The 18,336-nt window shown below is 36.1% G+C and overlaps 1 protein-coding gene across 3 annotated transcripts in view; it reads left to right on the top strand.

Annotated features, from left to right (window-relative positions):
* The window catches only part of LOC103706593 (DNA topoisomerase 1), a 49,779-nt gene extending 32,252 nt beyond the window's left edge, over positions 1–17,527 (top strand). For 2 of the 3 annotated variants that reach the window (XM_008790742.4, XM_017842642.2), the window contains 10 exons: positions 1,010–1,069; positions 2,172–2,243; positions 5,179–5,286; positions 5,404–5,480; positions 6,742–6,825; positions 11,896–12,007; positions 12,145–12,234; positions 14,205–14,270; positions 14,384–14,479; positions 16,757–17,527. In XM_008790742.4, the coding sequence (XP_008788964.1) occupies positions 1,010–1,069; positions 2,172–2,243; positions 5,179–5,286; positions 5,404–5,480; positions 6,742–6,825; positions 11,896–12,007; positions 12,145–12,234; positions 14,205–14,270; positions 14,384–14,479; positions 16,757–16,876 (885 nt within the window). In that variant the 3' untranslated portion in view covers positions 16,877–17,527. Of the gene's footprint in view, positions 1–1,009; positions 1,070–2,171; positions 2,244–5,178; positions 5,287–5,403; positions 5,481–6,741; positions 6,837–11,895; positions 12,008–12,144; positions 12,235–14,204; positions 14,271–14,383; positions 14,480–16,756 lie in introns of those variants that run through there. The other variant, XR_003385632.2, reaches the window with a different exon arrangement.
* Positions 17,528–18,336: the final 809 nt, after the last annotated feature.

The raw sequence follows: 18,336 nt of genomic DNA, 5'->3' as shown, positions 1-18,336 counted from the left end.
ATTACCTTTTGCTCTTGAGCTAAAAGTTCCTTTTTTTGCTCTTGAGAATGTCAAAAGCTATGGGTTATTGGTATTGTTCCTATACGGAACATTGAAACCATAGTAGGCATGTACCTGAAATAAAACTCTGTTGTGAAAATAAATATTACTCTGGAAAAGTTTCAGATATTTATGCAGCAAAAATGCATAGGAACATATCTGAACTCATGTAGATGATTGCTTCCTTGAATAGTTGCTAGCCCTCAGACTCAAAGAAGGACGAAGAAAAGACAGGAAAAGACTGAAAAAAGATGTCTTCTTTTTTGCATCATCAAACTGATTTTCACGTTTCTTTGTCATTTAGAGCTCCTTAATTATATCTAACATCTCTAGACTTTCTCCTTCAGAAAGAATGTGGAAAAAGCAAGCAATTAAGATCCTTTTACACTTTCGAAAAATAGAAAAAATACATTTATCTAGAATAAATGGTCTTATGAGATCTAGTCATTAATATTTTAAAGTTATGAAATTGGTATTTGCACCAACATGGCACCATTCCCTAACCTTGTATTCTTGTAAAAATGAATAACTAGATTTCCTTAACTAAAGTTCTTTACAATGGTTTATGAGTACATACAATCTATTTGACATATAGACCAGGATGATGTTTTGCTAGATTTAACTGCAGCTGTAAATACAGATTGAGAAATGCACACTAAAATTAAAAGTTTGTCTTATGGAAGATGTGTGTAATTTATTATAAGTTGCCATGTATAACTACTGAAGATAGTTATTGAATTTTATGAATAAGATACTGGTAAATTGTACAATCTATTTGCTATGAGTTATTTCCTTTTTCTCTTTAGAAATGGTGATTAAATGTTAAATAAAAACGTCATATGTTTATACTTCATTAGTTCATTTCATAATGTTAATATTAAATGCCTTTTCTTCCTAACACTATTGAAAATTTAAAATTGATTATTGGTTACGTTCAATGCTTGATTACCTGAATTGTTTGTGCATGCAGGACAGAAACTACGTAACAATGAAAAATCGAGTGCTCCATCCTGAATTTCGTGGTCGCATGGTATGTCATGATTTTCTGCAACCTTGGCAAGTGATTTACTTTATTGAAGGTCCAAAGAAATTTTCAAGAAAATCTATTTGGATTGCTATTTGATTTGGGATATGTTTCATAGATATTCTAGCCTCAGCCGCATTCTGTTACCATATGCAGTTGATTCTTTCTTTTCTTACATTAAGCATACCAAACGGTCGAAACCCTTTTTTACATGAAAATGAACTAATGAAATGCTTAGTGATAGCTAATTGCATTTGATGGCATGGTTTTTTCTTAAAATATGCCTTCACTTGCTCGTATGTTATTCTGTTATATACCTAGCAAAGCTTCTAATATCCAGTTTAAAAGTATGCTGTTTTTCTCTGTCAATGTTTTAAAAGGCGGCTGTGATATGCAGGCGGTTAAGGGACCGTATTGTGCGTATGCAGCATGCAGACTGCATATGCAGGTGCATAAGTGGTTACTATTCTTTAGCTATTTAAAAATAAGCATAATAAATTAAACACAAATAAGAACAATAATGATACTTATATTTTTTGGATGGATAATAATAATACTGGTAACAATATTAACTAACAATTAATGCTTATTTTTTTGTAGCTAATACTCAGTGACAATAATTATAAGATAATAAACATCTTAAATGGTCAATGCCTGTGTTAGGCCCACTTGAAACCCAGATCAAGCCTAACCATTAGCTTGAACCTACTTCCCTTGCTTGGACCCACGTAAGAATGGGTTGGTTATGTGGCTCTAGAATGCTAAGCAGGCTCATATATTAGCTGTACAATAGTAAGCAGGCTGTATATTCAGCTGTGTAATGCTAAGTGGGCTATCTGTTCTCTCCATTTACTGGTGACCACATATAATAACTACATATAAGCAATGCAGTGTGGTCAAGGGACCACATAGCATATTCGAGCCTATAGGCAGTAGTATAAGCTGCATTATAAAACACTGTTCTTCATAATATTTTCCTTTACTTCTATTGTTATTTTGACATCAAGGCAGTTTCCTGCAATTTCATCCATTTGCTAGCTTAATCTTATGATATTTGGTGTTCTAGTTTTTCCTTTGACCTTTTCTTTTTAAATTTCTGCGATTCTAGGTGTCAGCATTTCTTTGCCATCATTTCTCGGAGGTTGCCGATTATAGTTTCACAGCTGACATGGAAAATGAGGTAATTTGTTAATGCTTTCATATGGTATCAATATTATGTTCTCATGAAGCTTTGTCCGGGTGATGAGACATTTGTCTGGTTAAACAGGAGAGAAAACCTTAATATGCTGACATGTTAACAACTGATGCCTAGTTTATGTGTGCATTATAGAATACATACATAAGTATGTATCTTTGCAGGTGCATTTATGTGCATGAGCATTCTGTATTTTTGTGCATGTGTATATATAGAATATAAATGCTCGCAAAGAGGAGGTGGTTAAATCAGTGGACACATTTTTTTGGTTTTTCATTATCAACCTCAAGTGATTATTTGGTCGGAGATCTCCTTTACTCTGTCTTCTTTAGTGCTGCTAAACTTTGATCATTGATGCGATTATAGCTTATTTAATTCTCAGTAACTGTTGACTAAGGTTTTTAATTAGACTAATTGGAACATGTATTAGGTGATACTTATTTGCATACTTCATTGTGTATGTTATAAATTTGTGATGACGTATGGTGTTAAACATATGATTCATGTTTTCCTAAGTGGAAAATTTAATATCTTTTATGGGTCACCTGGATTTGTTGTTGATTGGTGATTGCCAAAAGGCAGCAAAGGCAATTTCAATATTCTATTTGGTTTCGCATAAACTGAAGGAAAGGAAATAAAAATGGTGTTCCTTTCCTTTTTCCTGTATAAATTATAATATTATCCTATGCAGTAGGTGGTCCTTCCTGTTTATTCAGGTAATATGTAATGGAGGAATACTTATGTAAAATATACTCTTCACTTTCTAGTTTGATCTTTTGATTAGATGGTATTGTTAACTTCTCAGCCGTTCTTTTTTTTCGGTTTATATAAGTATACTATCTGCTAGAGATATTTATGATAGTTACCCACCAAAAAAATAGAGAGCTTGAAAAGATTTTTTTCCCTTTTTGTGTCTGGATTTGGGGGATCGTATGTAAAAAAACAGAGGAAAACAAGAAAATCACTAGGGAACTAGTTCACAAGATTTACCTGCTAATATGTTTTATTGTTCCTGTTTACATTTGTGGGCTTTCCGTATTTGGGAAAATCAAATTTAATCCACTGCCCTCATGAGTCCTGGAAAAACATGAAAGCATAACTATGATTTGTAGTTCAGATGTATTAAAAGAGGGAAGATGACTAATCTTGTTGCCACTGTACCTGCTGCTGAAGACAATGATTCAAATTTTTTTTTCTTTTCTTTTTGATGATGAAAAAGTGTTATACTACTGGAGTTAATTGGTATCAAATTAGGCTACATTATTTGGTTGGAATCTAAAGTTAATTGGTATAGATACACTGCCAAGTTTATTAGAAATTGCACGGGTACAATTTTTTTTAAAAAAATTATCTACATATTCAATACATAAAAAAATGGCCTAATTCATTTTGTGATTTTAAAACTGGTTTATTATTAGGATTACTCTAATTGTTCTTTTAACACCTTATTAGATGTTTAGAACCCCGAAGCACTTGAGTTAATCTGTATCTTTTGAATAAAGTAGTATGTATTATAGGCTGGCTACACCTCCCTCTCCCTCTCTGCACAAAAGAAGGGAAAAAGGCCCTAAGTTCTCCACTTGCTACCCGGTTGTTATTCCACTCCTGCACTCAAATTTTGGGGTTAATCCTGTGAAAAGTGCTCCCTACAGCTTAATTTATCTCTGTAAAGCGCCATTTCAATATGAAGCTTCTTGCCTAAATTTTCGTCAGTTTGGGCTCATATATACAATAAAATCTACCTCATAAGTCAGTTTCTTACTGAAATTCCAAAGTGATCCCTAATTTTGAATTTGTTCCAACTGAAGATGAAATATTTTGGTTTGGTTTTGGATTTTGTCAAGATAAGTTCAGATCACTTTTTAACACTAATTTAGAAGATCGATTCAATCTATTCATGTCTGTGTCAATGAATTTTGTCTTAGTGTTTCTTCTTATAATTGGCTACCGTGGTGATTGCTTGTCTTTTCAAATTCTTGCTCACAACTTCAGCATAAATTTCCTTAATTACCCCTTATGTAGTTCCTTCTGTGCAATTTATGCCCCTGTAATTAATGTGGCCTGTTGTGTTTTGTTATTATTATGGCAGAAAAAGTAAAAAAAAAAGCAGGCCCTTGGATTTGTTGAATATTGTTATGCATCTCAATCAACAGTGTTACGCGATACTAGTTATTTTGCATGTGCAAAACTTGCAGCCTATTCAAAAGAAATGGGCTGAGTTTGATGTACAGTGGGCCGGTCTGATGTAGCAGGCCCCTGTATTGGCATCAAGATATGTATAGATGATGTGTGATTCATATGAGCAAGCTCTGAGAAGATGCACCTGACATGCATCTCAATGCAGACCCAAGAACTTGTCTGATTTAGATCTTCAAATGGTCCAATGAGTATTGGACTTAACCCTATTCCTTGTTCTAAAGGTATTGTGTAATGGATGACTATGATCCCACAGCATGCATGAGGAGTCGCACCTCATAGGATGTTCGACGAGTAAAGACTTCTCAAATATATGCTTTGAAATTTTTAGATGCGTTGTTCTTCATGTTTTCTCACTCCTGGGTTCAAGTCACTGGGACTAACAAAGCATGACCATCCCTCTTTAACATAAACACTGGCTACAAAGGTGAGTCCAGTTATGAGCAACTTCATATTTGCAGTTCAGCCACAAAAAGCTTTGGCATTTAAGTAGTAGATGAGATCTATCAACTGCTTGCTAGATATTTCATCCAACCACATTTTTTACTTGTATGTGGATGGAACTCTATGGAATGATAGTATAAACTGTAGTAAGTGGCCTTATTAGTATTTATTTATTAAAGCTAGTTCCTTTGCATGTTTGCAGTAAATATAGTTGTTCTTATTTGTGTTGTATTAATTACTGTGATCTTTGGCATCATGTGCTTGCTTGCTGTTTGATCAGCTTGATAATGTTTCTGCTGGTTTGACGGAATGGAAGGGCCTTTTGAGAGATTATTGGTCACGATTTAGCAAGTATTGTGATCTTGCAAGTGATACTAATATTCGACAGGTAATGATTTTACTAGTGGGCAGCATGTTTATTTTAGTTCTATAGTAATAATTCTATTAATTTCTTTATATTTTTTATTTTAATTAGTTTTATGAAAAAAGTCTATATGTGTTGCAGGTTGAGAAAATGTTGGAGGAAACTTTTGGTCACGTATTGTTCGCTTCCCTTCCTAACAATTGCAGGGTGTGCCCAAGGTGTTTTTTTATACATTATAATTGTTTTGTTATGATAAAAATAGTTGATCCTAGAACTATGACTGCATGTGCTACTTGGGTTGCCACCTTAGCAGTTGATTTTCCATTAGTATTCTTCAGTGATATCACATCTGAGAAATGAGTCTCATTTCTCAGAAACACGTAATAATAATGTTAGCCGCTTCGCAGTCCTTACTGGACACTGGATGATCATCTAAGTGTCTTCAACTCTGCCCATTTCTGAGATCATGATAAGTAGATGACCACTTGGTTGCAGAAATATATTTATTTAGATCTGCAACTGTCTTCTCCCTTTTTTTTGTTAAAAAAGATGAAGCTTGTTTTTAAGCAGAAAAATGGAACAACCTCCCTGTTTCATTTTTAAAAAAATAAATGGACGCAACAAACTAAAGGAAAACCAAAACATATGTTTGATAACTTGTCTTCAGTATAGTTCATCCAAGCGTTGTCACTTTCATTTTTTTTCTGTTGATCTATTGTCGACATAAAAATAATAGAAAATAACAATGGCACGATCGTAATACTACGAGAATGATCATAAAAGAGTAAACTCTCGTTACTGCTGTACTTTTTTTTTTTTTGCCATCAGACAAATTTTTTTGTTGCCGCCTGTCTTAGCCTGGATACTTTTCCACATAGCTATTTGCTTATTAGTTGTTTCCTGAATGTAAACAAGCAATCAGTAGGCTTTGCATCAAATGTAACATTCTCTACTGTTTAGAACTGGTAAAATTGGAATACCTTTTAGCCTAACCTCCTAGATTTCAGTTAAAAAGTAGATAAATGCTAGCTATATAATTTCCAATTTATGGGTGAAAGTATTCCAATGGTTGTTGGATTCAGTTCACTCTTCTATTAATTGTGTCAGTATATAAATGAGAGGGAGGCATCTGGCAGGTTAACTTCAGGCCTTTGGGATGTACTACTCTCTCGTCTTATGATATAACATAAGATTTTCCTATTGCTTTATAAGAGGAATTAATGCAACTATTTGCATGCATACAATGCACGTTCATGCCTAAGTTATGTGTTCTTCCAGCGTATACATAGCTGCCATGATATCAATATTTTGCTGAATTGACATTTTTGAGTTGGCAGAACTAATGATGGAATCTCCCATCCATGTTTTTTGGAATTGTAACTTATTGGCATAATGTATCTATGCAAATTCAACTAATTTATTGCTATCCACTTCTTCAATTTCGACCATTTATGATTGACTATATTGTCCATTCTGCAGTTGTTCAGAGGGAACCTTGAAATTTAAAGTCAGCAGGTTCGGTGCTGGCTATTTTATTGGTTGTGATCAACATCCCAAATGCAAGTGAGTCATCAGTAAGGACTATCTTTTTTCAGTAATGTACTTTCTTTCTCTGGGCCTCCATCTATGCATAACTTATAATTGGAATGATTTCTTGTTGTTATCACTCATTACTTGGACAAGAATTTGAAATATATGGCCTGTTTTTCTGTTTACTCCAGCATAATTATGAATATTAAATGGGTAACTGTAAGACAAGTTTGATTGCCAATATTTGGCATCATATGCTCTCTGGTAGAATCATCTATATTTGAGAATCAATTAAAATTTGGTCATTGCTTGCTGCAAAAGCTAATTATTGCAAGAGAAGATTCGACAGCATATATCCTGTTGAAACTCCTGCCTGATAAGTTGGGACATAAGGGGTGTCTATTTTCAGCTGTCTTAAGAGCAGTAGTGCAGCTGTTCCCATGAATGTTGTGAACTTGTAATGCACTTGGCTTCGGCATGTTTATGAATGATTGTGGTCCATGAAAGGACTTACCTTGCCTAGGTGATATGCTGTTGGACCCTTTGCCTTTGCACGGATAGGACTACCTGATAAGGGCTTAATTCTAGTTCATTGCTATGACCTCAGTGGATTTACTATCACAGATCATCACATATGGCTTTTTTTGATATTTGAGATAGGAATTCTGTAGATTTATTATTGCAGAATGTCACATTGGAATTATGCAACAGCTCTATTATTTTATGAAAATTGTAGCCAATTAGAATAGAGAGACATAAGCATTTGGACTTACAATTTGAGACCACATAGTGTTTCATACAAGCCAAATTCGGTAGATACCTTGAGTTTTTTTCCCTCCCTCTCAGAGGGGTGGGGGGTGAGGCGGGGGAAGGAGAGGGATGATTTTGGGAATTCCTTTCCAAACCACCGCACTCATCATAGAATTTTTATATGATTAAACCAATGTACCAATATTCTCATTTAATAATGTAGGGATAGATATAGGAAAATGCATGAAAAGAGTTAGAGTGATTATTTGTAGCAGCATGTTTCTTTTGAGCTATTAACATGATCACCACAAATTCTTCAGATTAAAATGTTATCTAATCTTAATACATAAAGTAAGCTCGATGGGTGAAGCATCAAGGTTGATATGTTGGGCTAGAATTTCAGGACTGGCTCGGGTCTAGCCTTGGCCCAGCCCAGGCCTGGCCCAAAGCTCGAGCCTAATAGCAGGCCCTGCCCCACCCTTTCTTCTCTCTCTTTATCTCTATCCCCCCTCGCCCCTCTGTCTCCCTCCAGATCTCTCATCCTCTCTCCCTGTCCAAATCTCTCTCTCCCTCTCCCTCCCTCTCTCTCTCTCTCTCTCTCTCTCTCTCTCTCTCTCTCTCTCTCTCTTTCTCAATCTCCTCTCTCCCTCCTAGTCTCGCTCTTAATTTCCTCTCCCTCCCGATCTCTCTCCTCTCTCTCTTCCTTCTCCCTTGCTCTCTCTCTCTCTCTCTCTCACACACACACACACACACACATTTTGCACCTGAGAGGCTTGAGAATAGATATGGGCCTGTCTAATCAGGCTCTTGGTCAGGTTTGGGCTGGACTTTGGAAAAACATTTGGGCTCTGGCTTGGCCTGAAGCTTGAAACTTTTTTCCTTAGGATGCGCTGGGGCTGCATAGAAATCCGACTGCACCAGCTCAATTGCTATGTGGTTAAATCAGGTTAGAATCAAAATGAGTATGTTATAAAGGCATTTTGAGTTGATCCTTAAGGGTGGTGGAGAACTAACTTTTACATGCACAAACAACTTTTAACAAGCCCTAGATAAGGGTAGCAACTCGCTTTTCTATCCAAAGGTCGAGAAAGAAGAGGGGAAAACCTAGCGTAAGATGGGTGGAAAGCAGTTGGAAATGTTGACGTTGACCAATGACATAACTAGAATGAATGAGGTAGGACTGAATAGGTAACCCTAAACTACTAGCTTAGTGCTTGTTGGTTATGGTTATATTCATGATGTAGTTTTTATGGGTTTATTCATTGTTTTTTTCATATTTCTCTAGGTTTGGTTTCTGGAAATCAATGGTCAGAAGTAGGTGGTATGGGAACATGGCAATTAAACATATATGTGATGATGTTGATTGTTTCTGTGGGGTTCATAGTTAAATGATATTTCCGCAAGTCCTGGTGCTTTGTGATGCATGCTATTACTTCTTTTGGTTCACAGTTAAGTGATGTTGAAACAAGTATGTGTGCTTCATGATGTATGAAATTAGGAACGATGGGTGATTGTGCTTGACAGCTGAATGTGAAGAAAGTAAATCATATGCATAGTTTCCATATGCATCAAACATGGATTAAAAAAAAAGCAGTGTGAAAGGGCTACAAGAAAGCTGGATCAGATCTGGATGTCTTTGGGTCTTGACTCAGATTTGTTGCAAACCAGCCCAGTGGAGGTTGAGTTTTGATTGCTTAGTGAATGGCTCTTAACATCCACTAGCAATTTGTTCTTAGTTAGGTACAGGGTTTGCAATACCGAGCTCTATAGACACATGGTACAGTTGCTGCATCACATCCAGTGTTGTGCCATGTGTTGGCACTGGGGTGTACCATTCCTACCCGTACCATATGGTAAGCTACCTTTCCAATACCCAGTACTAGTACAATAAACCTTGGGTCTACCTAACCCACTAGCCCTCCTAGATGTGAATTGTGGAAAGATGTTCAGAACTCCTTAGAGGCTCACCATCAGACAGCATTTCTGGCAATCAAGGGGAAGGTTTGAGCAGCATTTTTGTTTACTTCAAGAATTTTCCAAACCACAAGCCTCAATATTCATATTTGTATGTTGATAACTCATGTACTGTAGTGATGACCCTTTTTGGTCTCTGATTTGCATGATTATGCATCTGAAGATGTAGATACACAAAACATATGATAATTAAAGTTAATAAGTGGTCAAGAGAGGACTTTTTATGTACCATGAAGTCTTGGTGAAATGATGTCTTCCAGCTTAGGTAGGCAAAATCGCAAGGGTAGGCTGCTCAGAATATTAGATGGCATTACACGCCTTATCAAAGTGTTTATGGTTCGTTGTACTGGCCCGAATCGGGTGGTATGAGGCGTACTGTACTATACTGGTTCGGTATTGATACCCGGTACGGATGGCATACTGACATTCGGTATGCTGAAAAAAATCTGTACCGTACCGACACTATACTAGGATGGCATCGATACGGGTTCCAGTACCAACATTGCGAACCTTGTGTATGATGGTTAAATTGAAAGGTCCGCTGCATCATGCAAGATCAGTTTGACCCAAGGATGCATGATTTGCATAATAGGTCGTTGCTGCATACCATTTTTCCAGAAGTAGTACTTAGTTAATCTATAGATGGATCTCATGTTATACGATGGAAATATAGGTGTAAATTTTAGTGTGATGTGGGTTTCACATAAAGTTTGTGAATTCGCGAAGTGATTATATATGTCGTGCCTATATTGGGAAAAATAGAAAAAAAATGAAAGACTGAATCAATCCTTGTGGAGTAGGCTTTGTCGGTCAAGGAACAATCAACTAAGTTTGAAGACAATCTATGGGCATCTCGTACCTGATATTGACCTTCTATGGAGAGAGATTCATGGTGAACATGACTTTCAGCATAAGCCAGAGCTGCCATGAAACTTGAAAAGGTAGACCTACTGGTCAGTTATGTAGTTAAGGTTATACCATAAACAAACTTGGAGGTATTTTCAAAACACAATCAAAAGTCCAGACAGTGTGGGAGGAAGGCATCTAGGCAAGGATCAACAAAAGAACAAGATCCACCTCTAAGTACAAAATATAAGTCAAAGGAGCCAAATATGACCAAATTTACCTTTTATTTAACAAAATTAACTTGGGTGCAACTGAGCTTCCAAAGTATTCACACTAATAATAGGAAGTCTGTGGTTGAACTATGGGCCATACTATGAATTTTCCGGTAAGGGAAGGACAATTTGTGGTTGAAGTAGGACATGCTTTATAAGCCAGGACATGAGCATAAATGATAGCTGGAGAGAGAAGAATGTGTCTATAGAAAAGTTTTATACAGTCATAGACTCATATAAAAGATTCACATCTATATCCGCTTAAAAAATTTGTGTACAATAATTGCAGAGTTTCTGACAACTTGATAATTCTGTTCAGTGAAACCAGTATGAGTGTATGGGCACCCATTAGCACTTATGCAAATTCTTACTGACTGGAGGTAACATCAGGCTTTGCTTTACTCATAGGGACTCTTGGGGGTTTCAACAAAACATAATTATATTCATTGGATCAAAAATGTTGTTACAAATTTTTCGTACTTAAATTATTAGATTCATGCTGTCTTACTAGAACAAGTATAAATTTAATGGTTAGTGTGTGTACTTGATATGTATTAACTTATGTCTCCTCCCCAGCCCCCCCAACCCAAAAAAAAAGAAAAGAAAAATCTGTGCATTGTATGCATTCTGGGAGAAAATGGTAGGCAGGCAATGAGAAATGACAAGGGAGAGGGATGGAGGGTATGCTTGGTGCTGCTGCTACATTTTAAGAAGTTCCTGGCAGTCGGAAGCTAGGTTTTTTAGCTTCTCCTAAAAGCATTTTTATTAGGTTTTTCCTGTTGTGGAAGCACTTTGCCGATATTGTCCCAAAATTTTTTAATCTAGGCCAGCTTCGTCAATTGATGCATAGTGCCCTCTACTGGATGTACTGTACTAGTACCGGACGATACTCAGTATGGGATGTACTGATTGGTCCTTCACCGAACAGACCCATATCAACACTGCACCAATACGGTGCTGAAACTGGTATTGCAACCTTGTTTCTAGGAAGTGATTTTTTTGCTTTACAAAGGTACTTTATTGCGCAATACCAAAGATGCCCACAGACGCAGAGGGAGAGAGTTTTGGCTGCTGCATGGTATGCAATAATATAGTTGCATAAAATTTTTTTATGTCTGCCGTATCCAGCCTATTGGTAATTCATACTCAGGTGTTTCAAGAGATTTTTGTGCATGTCAAAAAGTTGTCAATATTCTAACTAGTTGCCAACAATATCCTCTCTTCTATTTGACAAACAAACATATTCATAATTTTGTGACAGGTATATTGCAGGCACCTTGTTTAGTGAGGATGATGATGCTGTTGATCCTGACAGACCCGAGAAGTCATTTCCTCCAAAGTTGCTAGGCTATAGTCCTGAATCTAATGAAAAGGTTTGTTATTATCTTTGCAAGTCTTGGACTTTAGAGTTGCAGTCATATAAATCCAATCAGATCTTTTTTGTATTTAATCTTTACATACATTTCTTATTTATTCTGTATTTTGATAACTGATTTTGTTTTTTATATAGATTTATTTAAAGAATGGTCCATATGGGTACTATGTCCAACTGGGGGATGATAGAAAGGGATACTCACCAAAAAGGGCTTCTATTTCTGAGGTTTGTTAGCGATTACTTTAGCATCTATGCATATGCAGGTTTTGTTTTTCTGGAGAAAGTTGATTTGTGTGAAATAATTGCAAGCTAGATGTTTAGTAATGTTATTAAGGTTTGCAAATGTTTTGACCAGTTAGAATGGGGAAAGTGCATTCAATTAAACCAGGAAACAAACAAGGTTGTTAGTCTGCAGGCATGAATGTGCATCAATGTAGATAAATGCAATAAAGCATGCTAACATGTATGGGAGTTAAACAAGATTTACGAGCGAATATGCGCACTAAAGCAATTGTACCAAGACGTTCGTATTTTCACAAGTTGACACAAGCTGCTAAGCACAGAGGCATGTATGATGCACCCATTCTTGATTGTGAACCATGTGTAGGATTATAAATAGCTCCTTGAATTTGTTCCTCTTTTTTCTAATTTCTATTTCATCCCGCTTAATGTTTTAATGCGGTGCACACAGCTGCATATGACTCCTTGGATCAGCCTTAGCCCTGTTGAAGTTACAGAGTTGCATTCTTGGTCCTGACCCATGTGAATTAGCCAGCCCTGTTCACATCACCCATCTTGATGATTTATTATGTGCTCATAATTTCTCCGAAATGGTTTTCCTTAGAACGTATCTAAGTCATTTCAATGTAGGACAGTCCATATGTTTGGCTCTCTTAGTGCTGATTATTCCAAGCTTCTGTCCTTCTTTTCATCTTGCATAAGTCATTTCAATGTAGGACAGTCCATATGTTTGGCTCTCTTAGTGCTGATTATTCCGAGCTTTTGTCCTTTCCTTCTTTTCATCTTGCAAGAATCCTAAAGAATAATTAGACTACAAATTCTGAGTTCAGTAACATCATCTAAATGGTCAGGAGGAAAATTGCATTCAAAGGAACTCTAATCTGAAAGCTTTTGCTTATCTCTATCGCAATAAGGTTGTTCATGTTCATACAGTCTGCCAAGCAAGATTGTTTTTTCTGCAGAAATGCCTCGTCTGGAATGGAACTAAACCAGTGCAAAGAGCAAAAACTGTCCTATTATATCTCTTATCATTGAATATTAAAAGATGGTGCAGATTACCTTTTTTTATATTTATTGGGTCTAGATCTCTTGAACTTTATTAGATTTACATCCGATCTCTAGGGAGAACAGCCTGCTGTCTTGGCCTTGGATCTGCTGTTATCACCTTCCAAAGTAGAAATCTAGATAATCTTTTATTGGGAAATAAGAAAGAAGGTAAAAGAAAGAATGAAGATACAAGAAAGAACAGGGGAAATAAGAAGCGCTGTGGAAAAGAGAATAGAGATGAGTCATTCAGTCATACATCTGGCAGTTCCTATATTATTAAATTACAGTGACCACAAAACAAAAGTTTGTAATGGCAAAAATACACCTGTAGTACAGCTAATAACAGAAATGCAGCTAATAACAGAAGCAATTGAGGAAATTATTTTTTTAGAATGTTTTTACATGACATTAAACATTCAATGCAAGGTTTAAAGTCTTATACTAGTATCCATTACCTGTACCTTACTAGTATAGCAAATATTCATATGGTATGGTACTGTCCAGACTCCAGACACTTAGTATGCCTATTGGTGCCGGCACAACAAAAGTGAGATGTAGTAACATGTGTTGGTATAGTGCGGTACTGAGGGGCATTTTGGTGGAGGTTTGTTCTTGATACAATGTAATATCACCAGTATGGACCTGTATGATACAATACATCAATCCATGATTTGATGCTTTTTCAAGCTGAGGCAAGTAGAAATTTCACAAAAGATTGTCAATAGAAAAGTTATTTGAGGGAAGTTTGTTATGCATTCTTTTTTATACTTTTGATGTTCAGGTTTAAATTTATCCTACTTTTTGATCTCGTTTACTTTTAGCCTCTGACTACAATGATTGGGGGGGGGGGGGGGGGGGGGGGGGACTCACTTTGAGAAAGTTGAAGCTGATGCAAATCTCCGTTTCAGGTGAAAGATGTTGAGTCTATTACATTGGAGGATGCTATTGAGCTATTGCAATATCCTATAACATTGGTATGCTTCATTTTGATAAACACTTCGTAATTACCATTTCTTTTCTTTTTTATCTTTATGCATATGATAATGTTTCAACATTTGAACTTTTGTTCCATACCTTTGCAATATAGGGAAATCATGCCAAGGATGGATATCCTGTTCTATTGACACACTCAAAATTTGGATTTTCTATTAGGCATCGTCGAACTGTTGCTCCGGTACCTAAGGTATTGCAACTTATTTATTGCCTATTGAGGTTTCTCTTGACAGCAGATGTTGTACTCTATTTTTGCACGTCTCTTGATAAATTTGATAGAAGCACCAGATCATTAAGAGCATATTTGGTTGTCTAGAATGGAAATCATGCCTATTCCTAGGAATTCCCATAACCTTCTAGGATGATTTGATTTTGATTTCTTTGTTTGGATAAGTCCAAGTAATCTTTGGGGATGAGGCAAACCTGATAGCATGTAGCAAAATATACTAAATTATCAATGCTAATATTCCTAATATTAATGTTAATATAATAGTATTATGATTCATAGGAATGATAATACTAATACTGATAGTAATATAATATTATTATATTATAAAATAGAATGATAATGATTAATAAGATAATGTAATTCATAAGTAATATAATATTATCATACACAGCATTATATCAATTATAATTTTTGAACTATATAATTATAACAATATAATATAATGTAATATATAATAATGCCATTTTTGCAGATTAGTCCTTGAAATCTTTTATATTGACATGTTAATATCTATATTTTTTTTAAAAAAAAACCCTTCTAAAGTTCTCTGTTCATACAAATTGATTCTTTTGTTAGTTTTTGTTGATTGAACCTTGGTTGAGATTAACCAGGCAAAAGGACAAAAGCCTTTATCCTAATAGCGAATGAGCTTTAAAACTTGGCCTCTTCTTGCTCACTTCGCCCTCTTGTTGCTCGGCACTTGCTGCTAGAGGACCAATGGTGGAGGGGCATGGTTAGGAGTTTGGTTAGCTTTGAGAGTTAGGGGCAAAAATATCCAAAAGATATGACATTAACGATGTTAGAAGTATAAAAGTAGAATAGTCCATTCTCATATAGCTAACTTAACCTAAAGAACCTGTAAGAAATAAGTTACTAGATTTTAGAGATTAAAATATAAATAGTAAAAAGATAATGATTGATATGCAAATATGAGTGATTTCAGGGGTTAATATGTAAAATATATTAATAATATTGATATTATTAATATAATCTTGTAACAACATCTTAATCTTTTACTATAACATTGTATGATATTAGTATCGTTATAATATTTTCATATTAATATTAATGTTGATTTCCAATTTTTCATATGAAAACCTTTGTCATTATATGGACAAATATAAATTATGTTACTTATCTTGATGCTTCCCAAATTTTCATTTGAAGCTCATAGTTGTCAGCAAGGTACACCGTTTTGGTACTGGACTCCATATTAGTGCCATCTTATTATTATACTGGTATGCCTGGTATGGAGGTTGGTGTGGCGAACCGAACGTTGGTATGCATTCCGTACTGCATACCGATACCAAATTAGTACGATATGGCATACTCTGTACCGTCCGGTTCGGTATGGTATGGCGTACCATGGTTGTCAGTATAGTCAAGGCATCATGTTAATCTTGGAAAGGTTTTGGAATAGATGAGCAAAAGCTGCAGAAGTGAAAGTGCAATAGTTGGAATGGTTTTGAAATGGATTGAAGCATCTGAAAACCTTTTTCATTATATGGGCAGATATAAATTATGTTACTTACCTTGATGGTTCTCAGATTTTCATTTGAAGCTCATAGTTGGCAGTATGGTCAAGGCATCATGTCAATATTAGAAAGGTTTTGAAATAGGTGAGCAGAAGCTATAGATGCAAGTGCAAGAGCAGAAGTGGAAGTCCAATACTTGGAATGGTTTTGGAATGAATAGGAGCATCTGAAAACCTTTTTCAGTATATGGACAGATATAAGATATGTTACCTATCTTGATGTTTCCCAGATTTTCATTTGAACCTTGTAGTTGTTGGTATAGTCAAGGCATCATGTTGATATTTAGAATTCTTGAACGTTTATATTCAAATATGGTGTTTCATCACAGTGATCTTGTATGGCTAAATATAAAATGGCTCTGCAAGCTTTGGTGAAATTTCTTGTCATTACCTCTGTTAAGTTTCAATAAACATGTGAGATTAATTTATCTGGCGTATCTGTCCAGTTAAATCCTTGTATACATCATATCTTAACATTGCATTTAAAGCTGGCATAAGTCATCTATGTTTATTTCTATTCCCTTCTCTCTAAACCAATTATATTATTTTTGGGGTTCTTTGACATGTATTCTGTTGCATGTCCACAAAAAAATATGGGTGTCTCATATTTTCATTACATAACTTCAGAAGGTTTTCTGCTGTACCATAAACTGCTGTTTAAAACCTTTGATCCTGTTTCTTAACTGTGGAAGTTCTTCTTGCAGAGTCTAAACCCTAAGAAGATCACTCTGGAAGCTGCATTAAAGCTTTTATCAAGTAAGAAAGCCAAACAGTTTGGTCGTCCTAAAGGCAAACCCAAGCCTGTAGAAGCCTTGTGGGAGTGAAGTGGAAATGCAAATAAAAGGCAGAGGCCACTAGCTGTTTTGACACTGATCTCATACAAAACATGCAGAACCTTTGGCTGTAGTAGAGAGCTCACGGGAGAGTCTCTACTGGCTGAGTTGGTGAAGTCTCTTGTGTTGATTCAAGAGACTTTGGTTTGATCTTGCCTCCACACCTATATTTGGCAAGTCTTTCTCCCATAGTTCTCCCTGAAAAAGGGGGAAAAGCAGAGAGCTCGCTGGATATTTTTCTTGGTGAATACTAAATTTATTCATGGACTTTCGGTGAATACTAAATTTATTCGTGGACTTCTACCAGCATGTAACCTTGGCCGTCTCTTCTAGAGTTCAGGGGACTCCTAAGCATTCATGCGTTCATGTAACCTTGCCGCCACACCTATATTTGGCAAGTCTTTCTCCCATAAAAATAAGTCATGTATATGACATATCAAGTTTTGTTGTAATTCTAGCAATTTCTTGAGTTTTTTTTCTTGATCATGAGTTATAGCCTTATAGGGCTTTGCTTTGGTATGGACGCATTTTCCTGTCTCCCACAAGATATCTTGGGTCCATTCTTTGCATACTCGTTTTAAGAGTTATACTGAGTTGTTTCATTACCTTAATGCTGGAAATTAATATACTTTTTCTCTCTAAGATTCTTAATGTTCTTTCCTTTTTATATTTTCTTTTGGTTAAAATTGTTAGGTCAATTATATATATTTATTTCCATGCAAATAGTGTTCTTTATCCACGTTTTTTTTTATTATTATTATTGACGGTGCTCGTCTGCTTATGAATCATCCAGCTACTACTATATTATTGAACTGCGACATTTGGCTTCATGGTTCGCCAGGGAATAGACTTGAGTTTTTATCTCAGTAGCTACTTGTATCGTTTTAAAATCCATTCAGGTGTAATGATGACTGGTGGATGAACCCCGTGGGGTTTTAGTCGTACAGGGAATCACAGCCGTTAATAATATTTCGTGCATGGCAAGGCGGAGATTTAGTGACAGGTTCTCCAATCTGAGGGTGAGGGTGCCGTACATGGTTTCCTTAACTAAAGTCGGCAAGCGGGGTGCCGAGTGTACGGCTACGTTCATTTTGAATTGCACAATACTTGTTCGTTTCTGCCTAAACTACTAAATAAACCCCTCGTGGTGTTCACCGGCCAACGATGCTGGCGTGTCCTCAGAGAGAACAAGTGGAACTAGAAAACATCGGGGGTGTGATTATCATGCTACGGTCACCGCCTTCGCCGTCGTCTATCACGTGATCAAACGGTCGCCATTGTTACAACCTAAAGTCGGCACCGGTTGCCGTCATCATGTGGATACCCTCGTCTTTAGTAATGCGTCCATCTCCTTCCCGTTCTCGCTCTCGGGAAGAGAAACAAAAGGCGTTGACAAGAAAAAAATCAGGAGCGTGGTTACCAAGTGCGGCAGTAGTACAAAATATCTCCGA

Source organism: Phoenix dactylifera, chromosome 1, assembly GCF_009389715.1.
Source record: "Phoenix dactylifera cultivar Barhee BC4 chromosome 1, palm_55x_up_171113_PBpolish2nd_filt_p, whole genome shotgun sequence".
NCBI lineage: Eukaryota > Viridiplantae > Streptophyta > Magnoliopsida > Arecales > Arecaceae > Phoenix > Phoenix dactylifera.
This window is presented reverse-complemented; position numbering and strand designations above follow the sequence as displayed.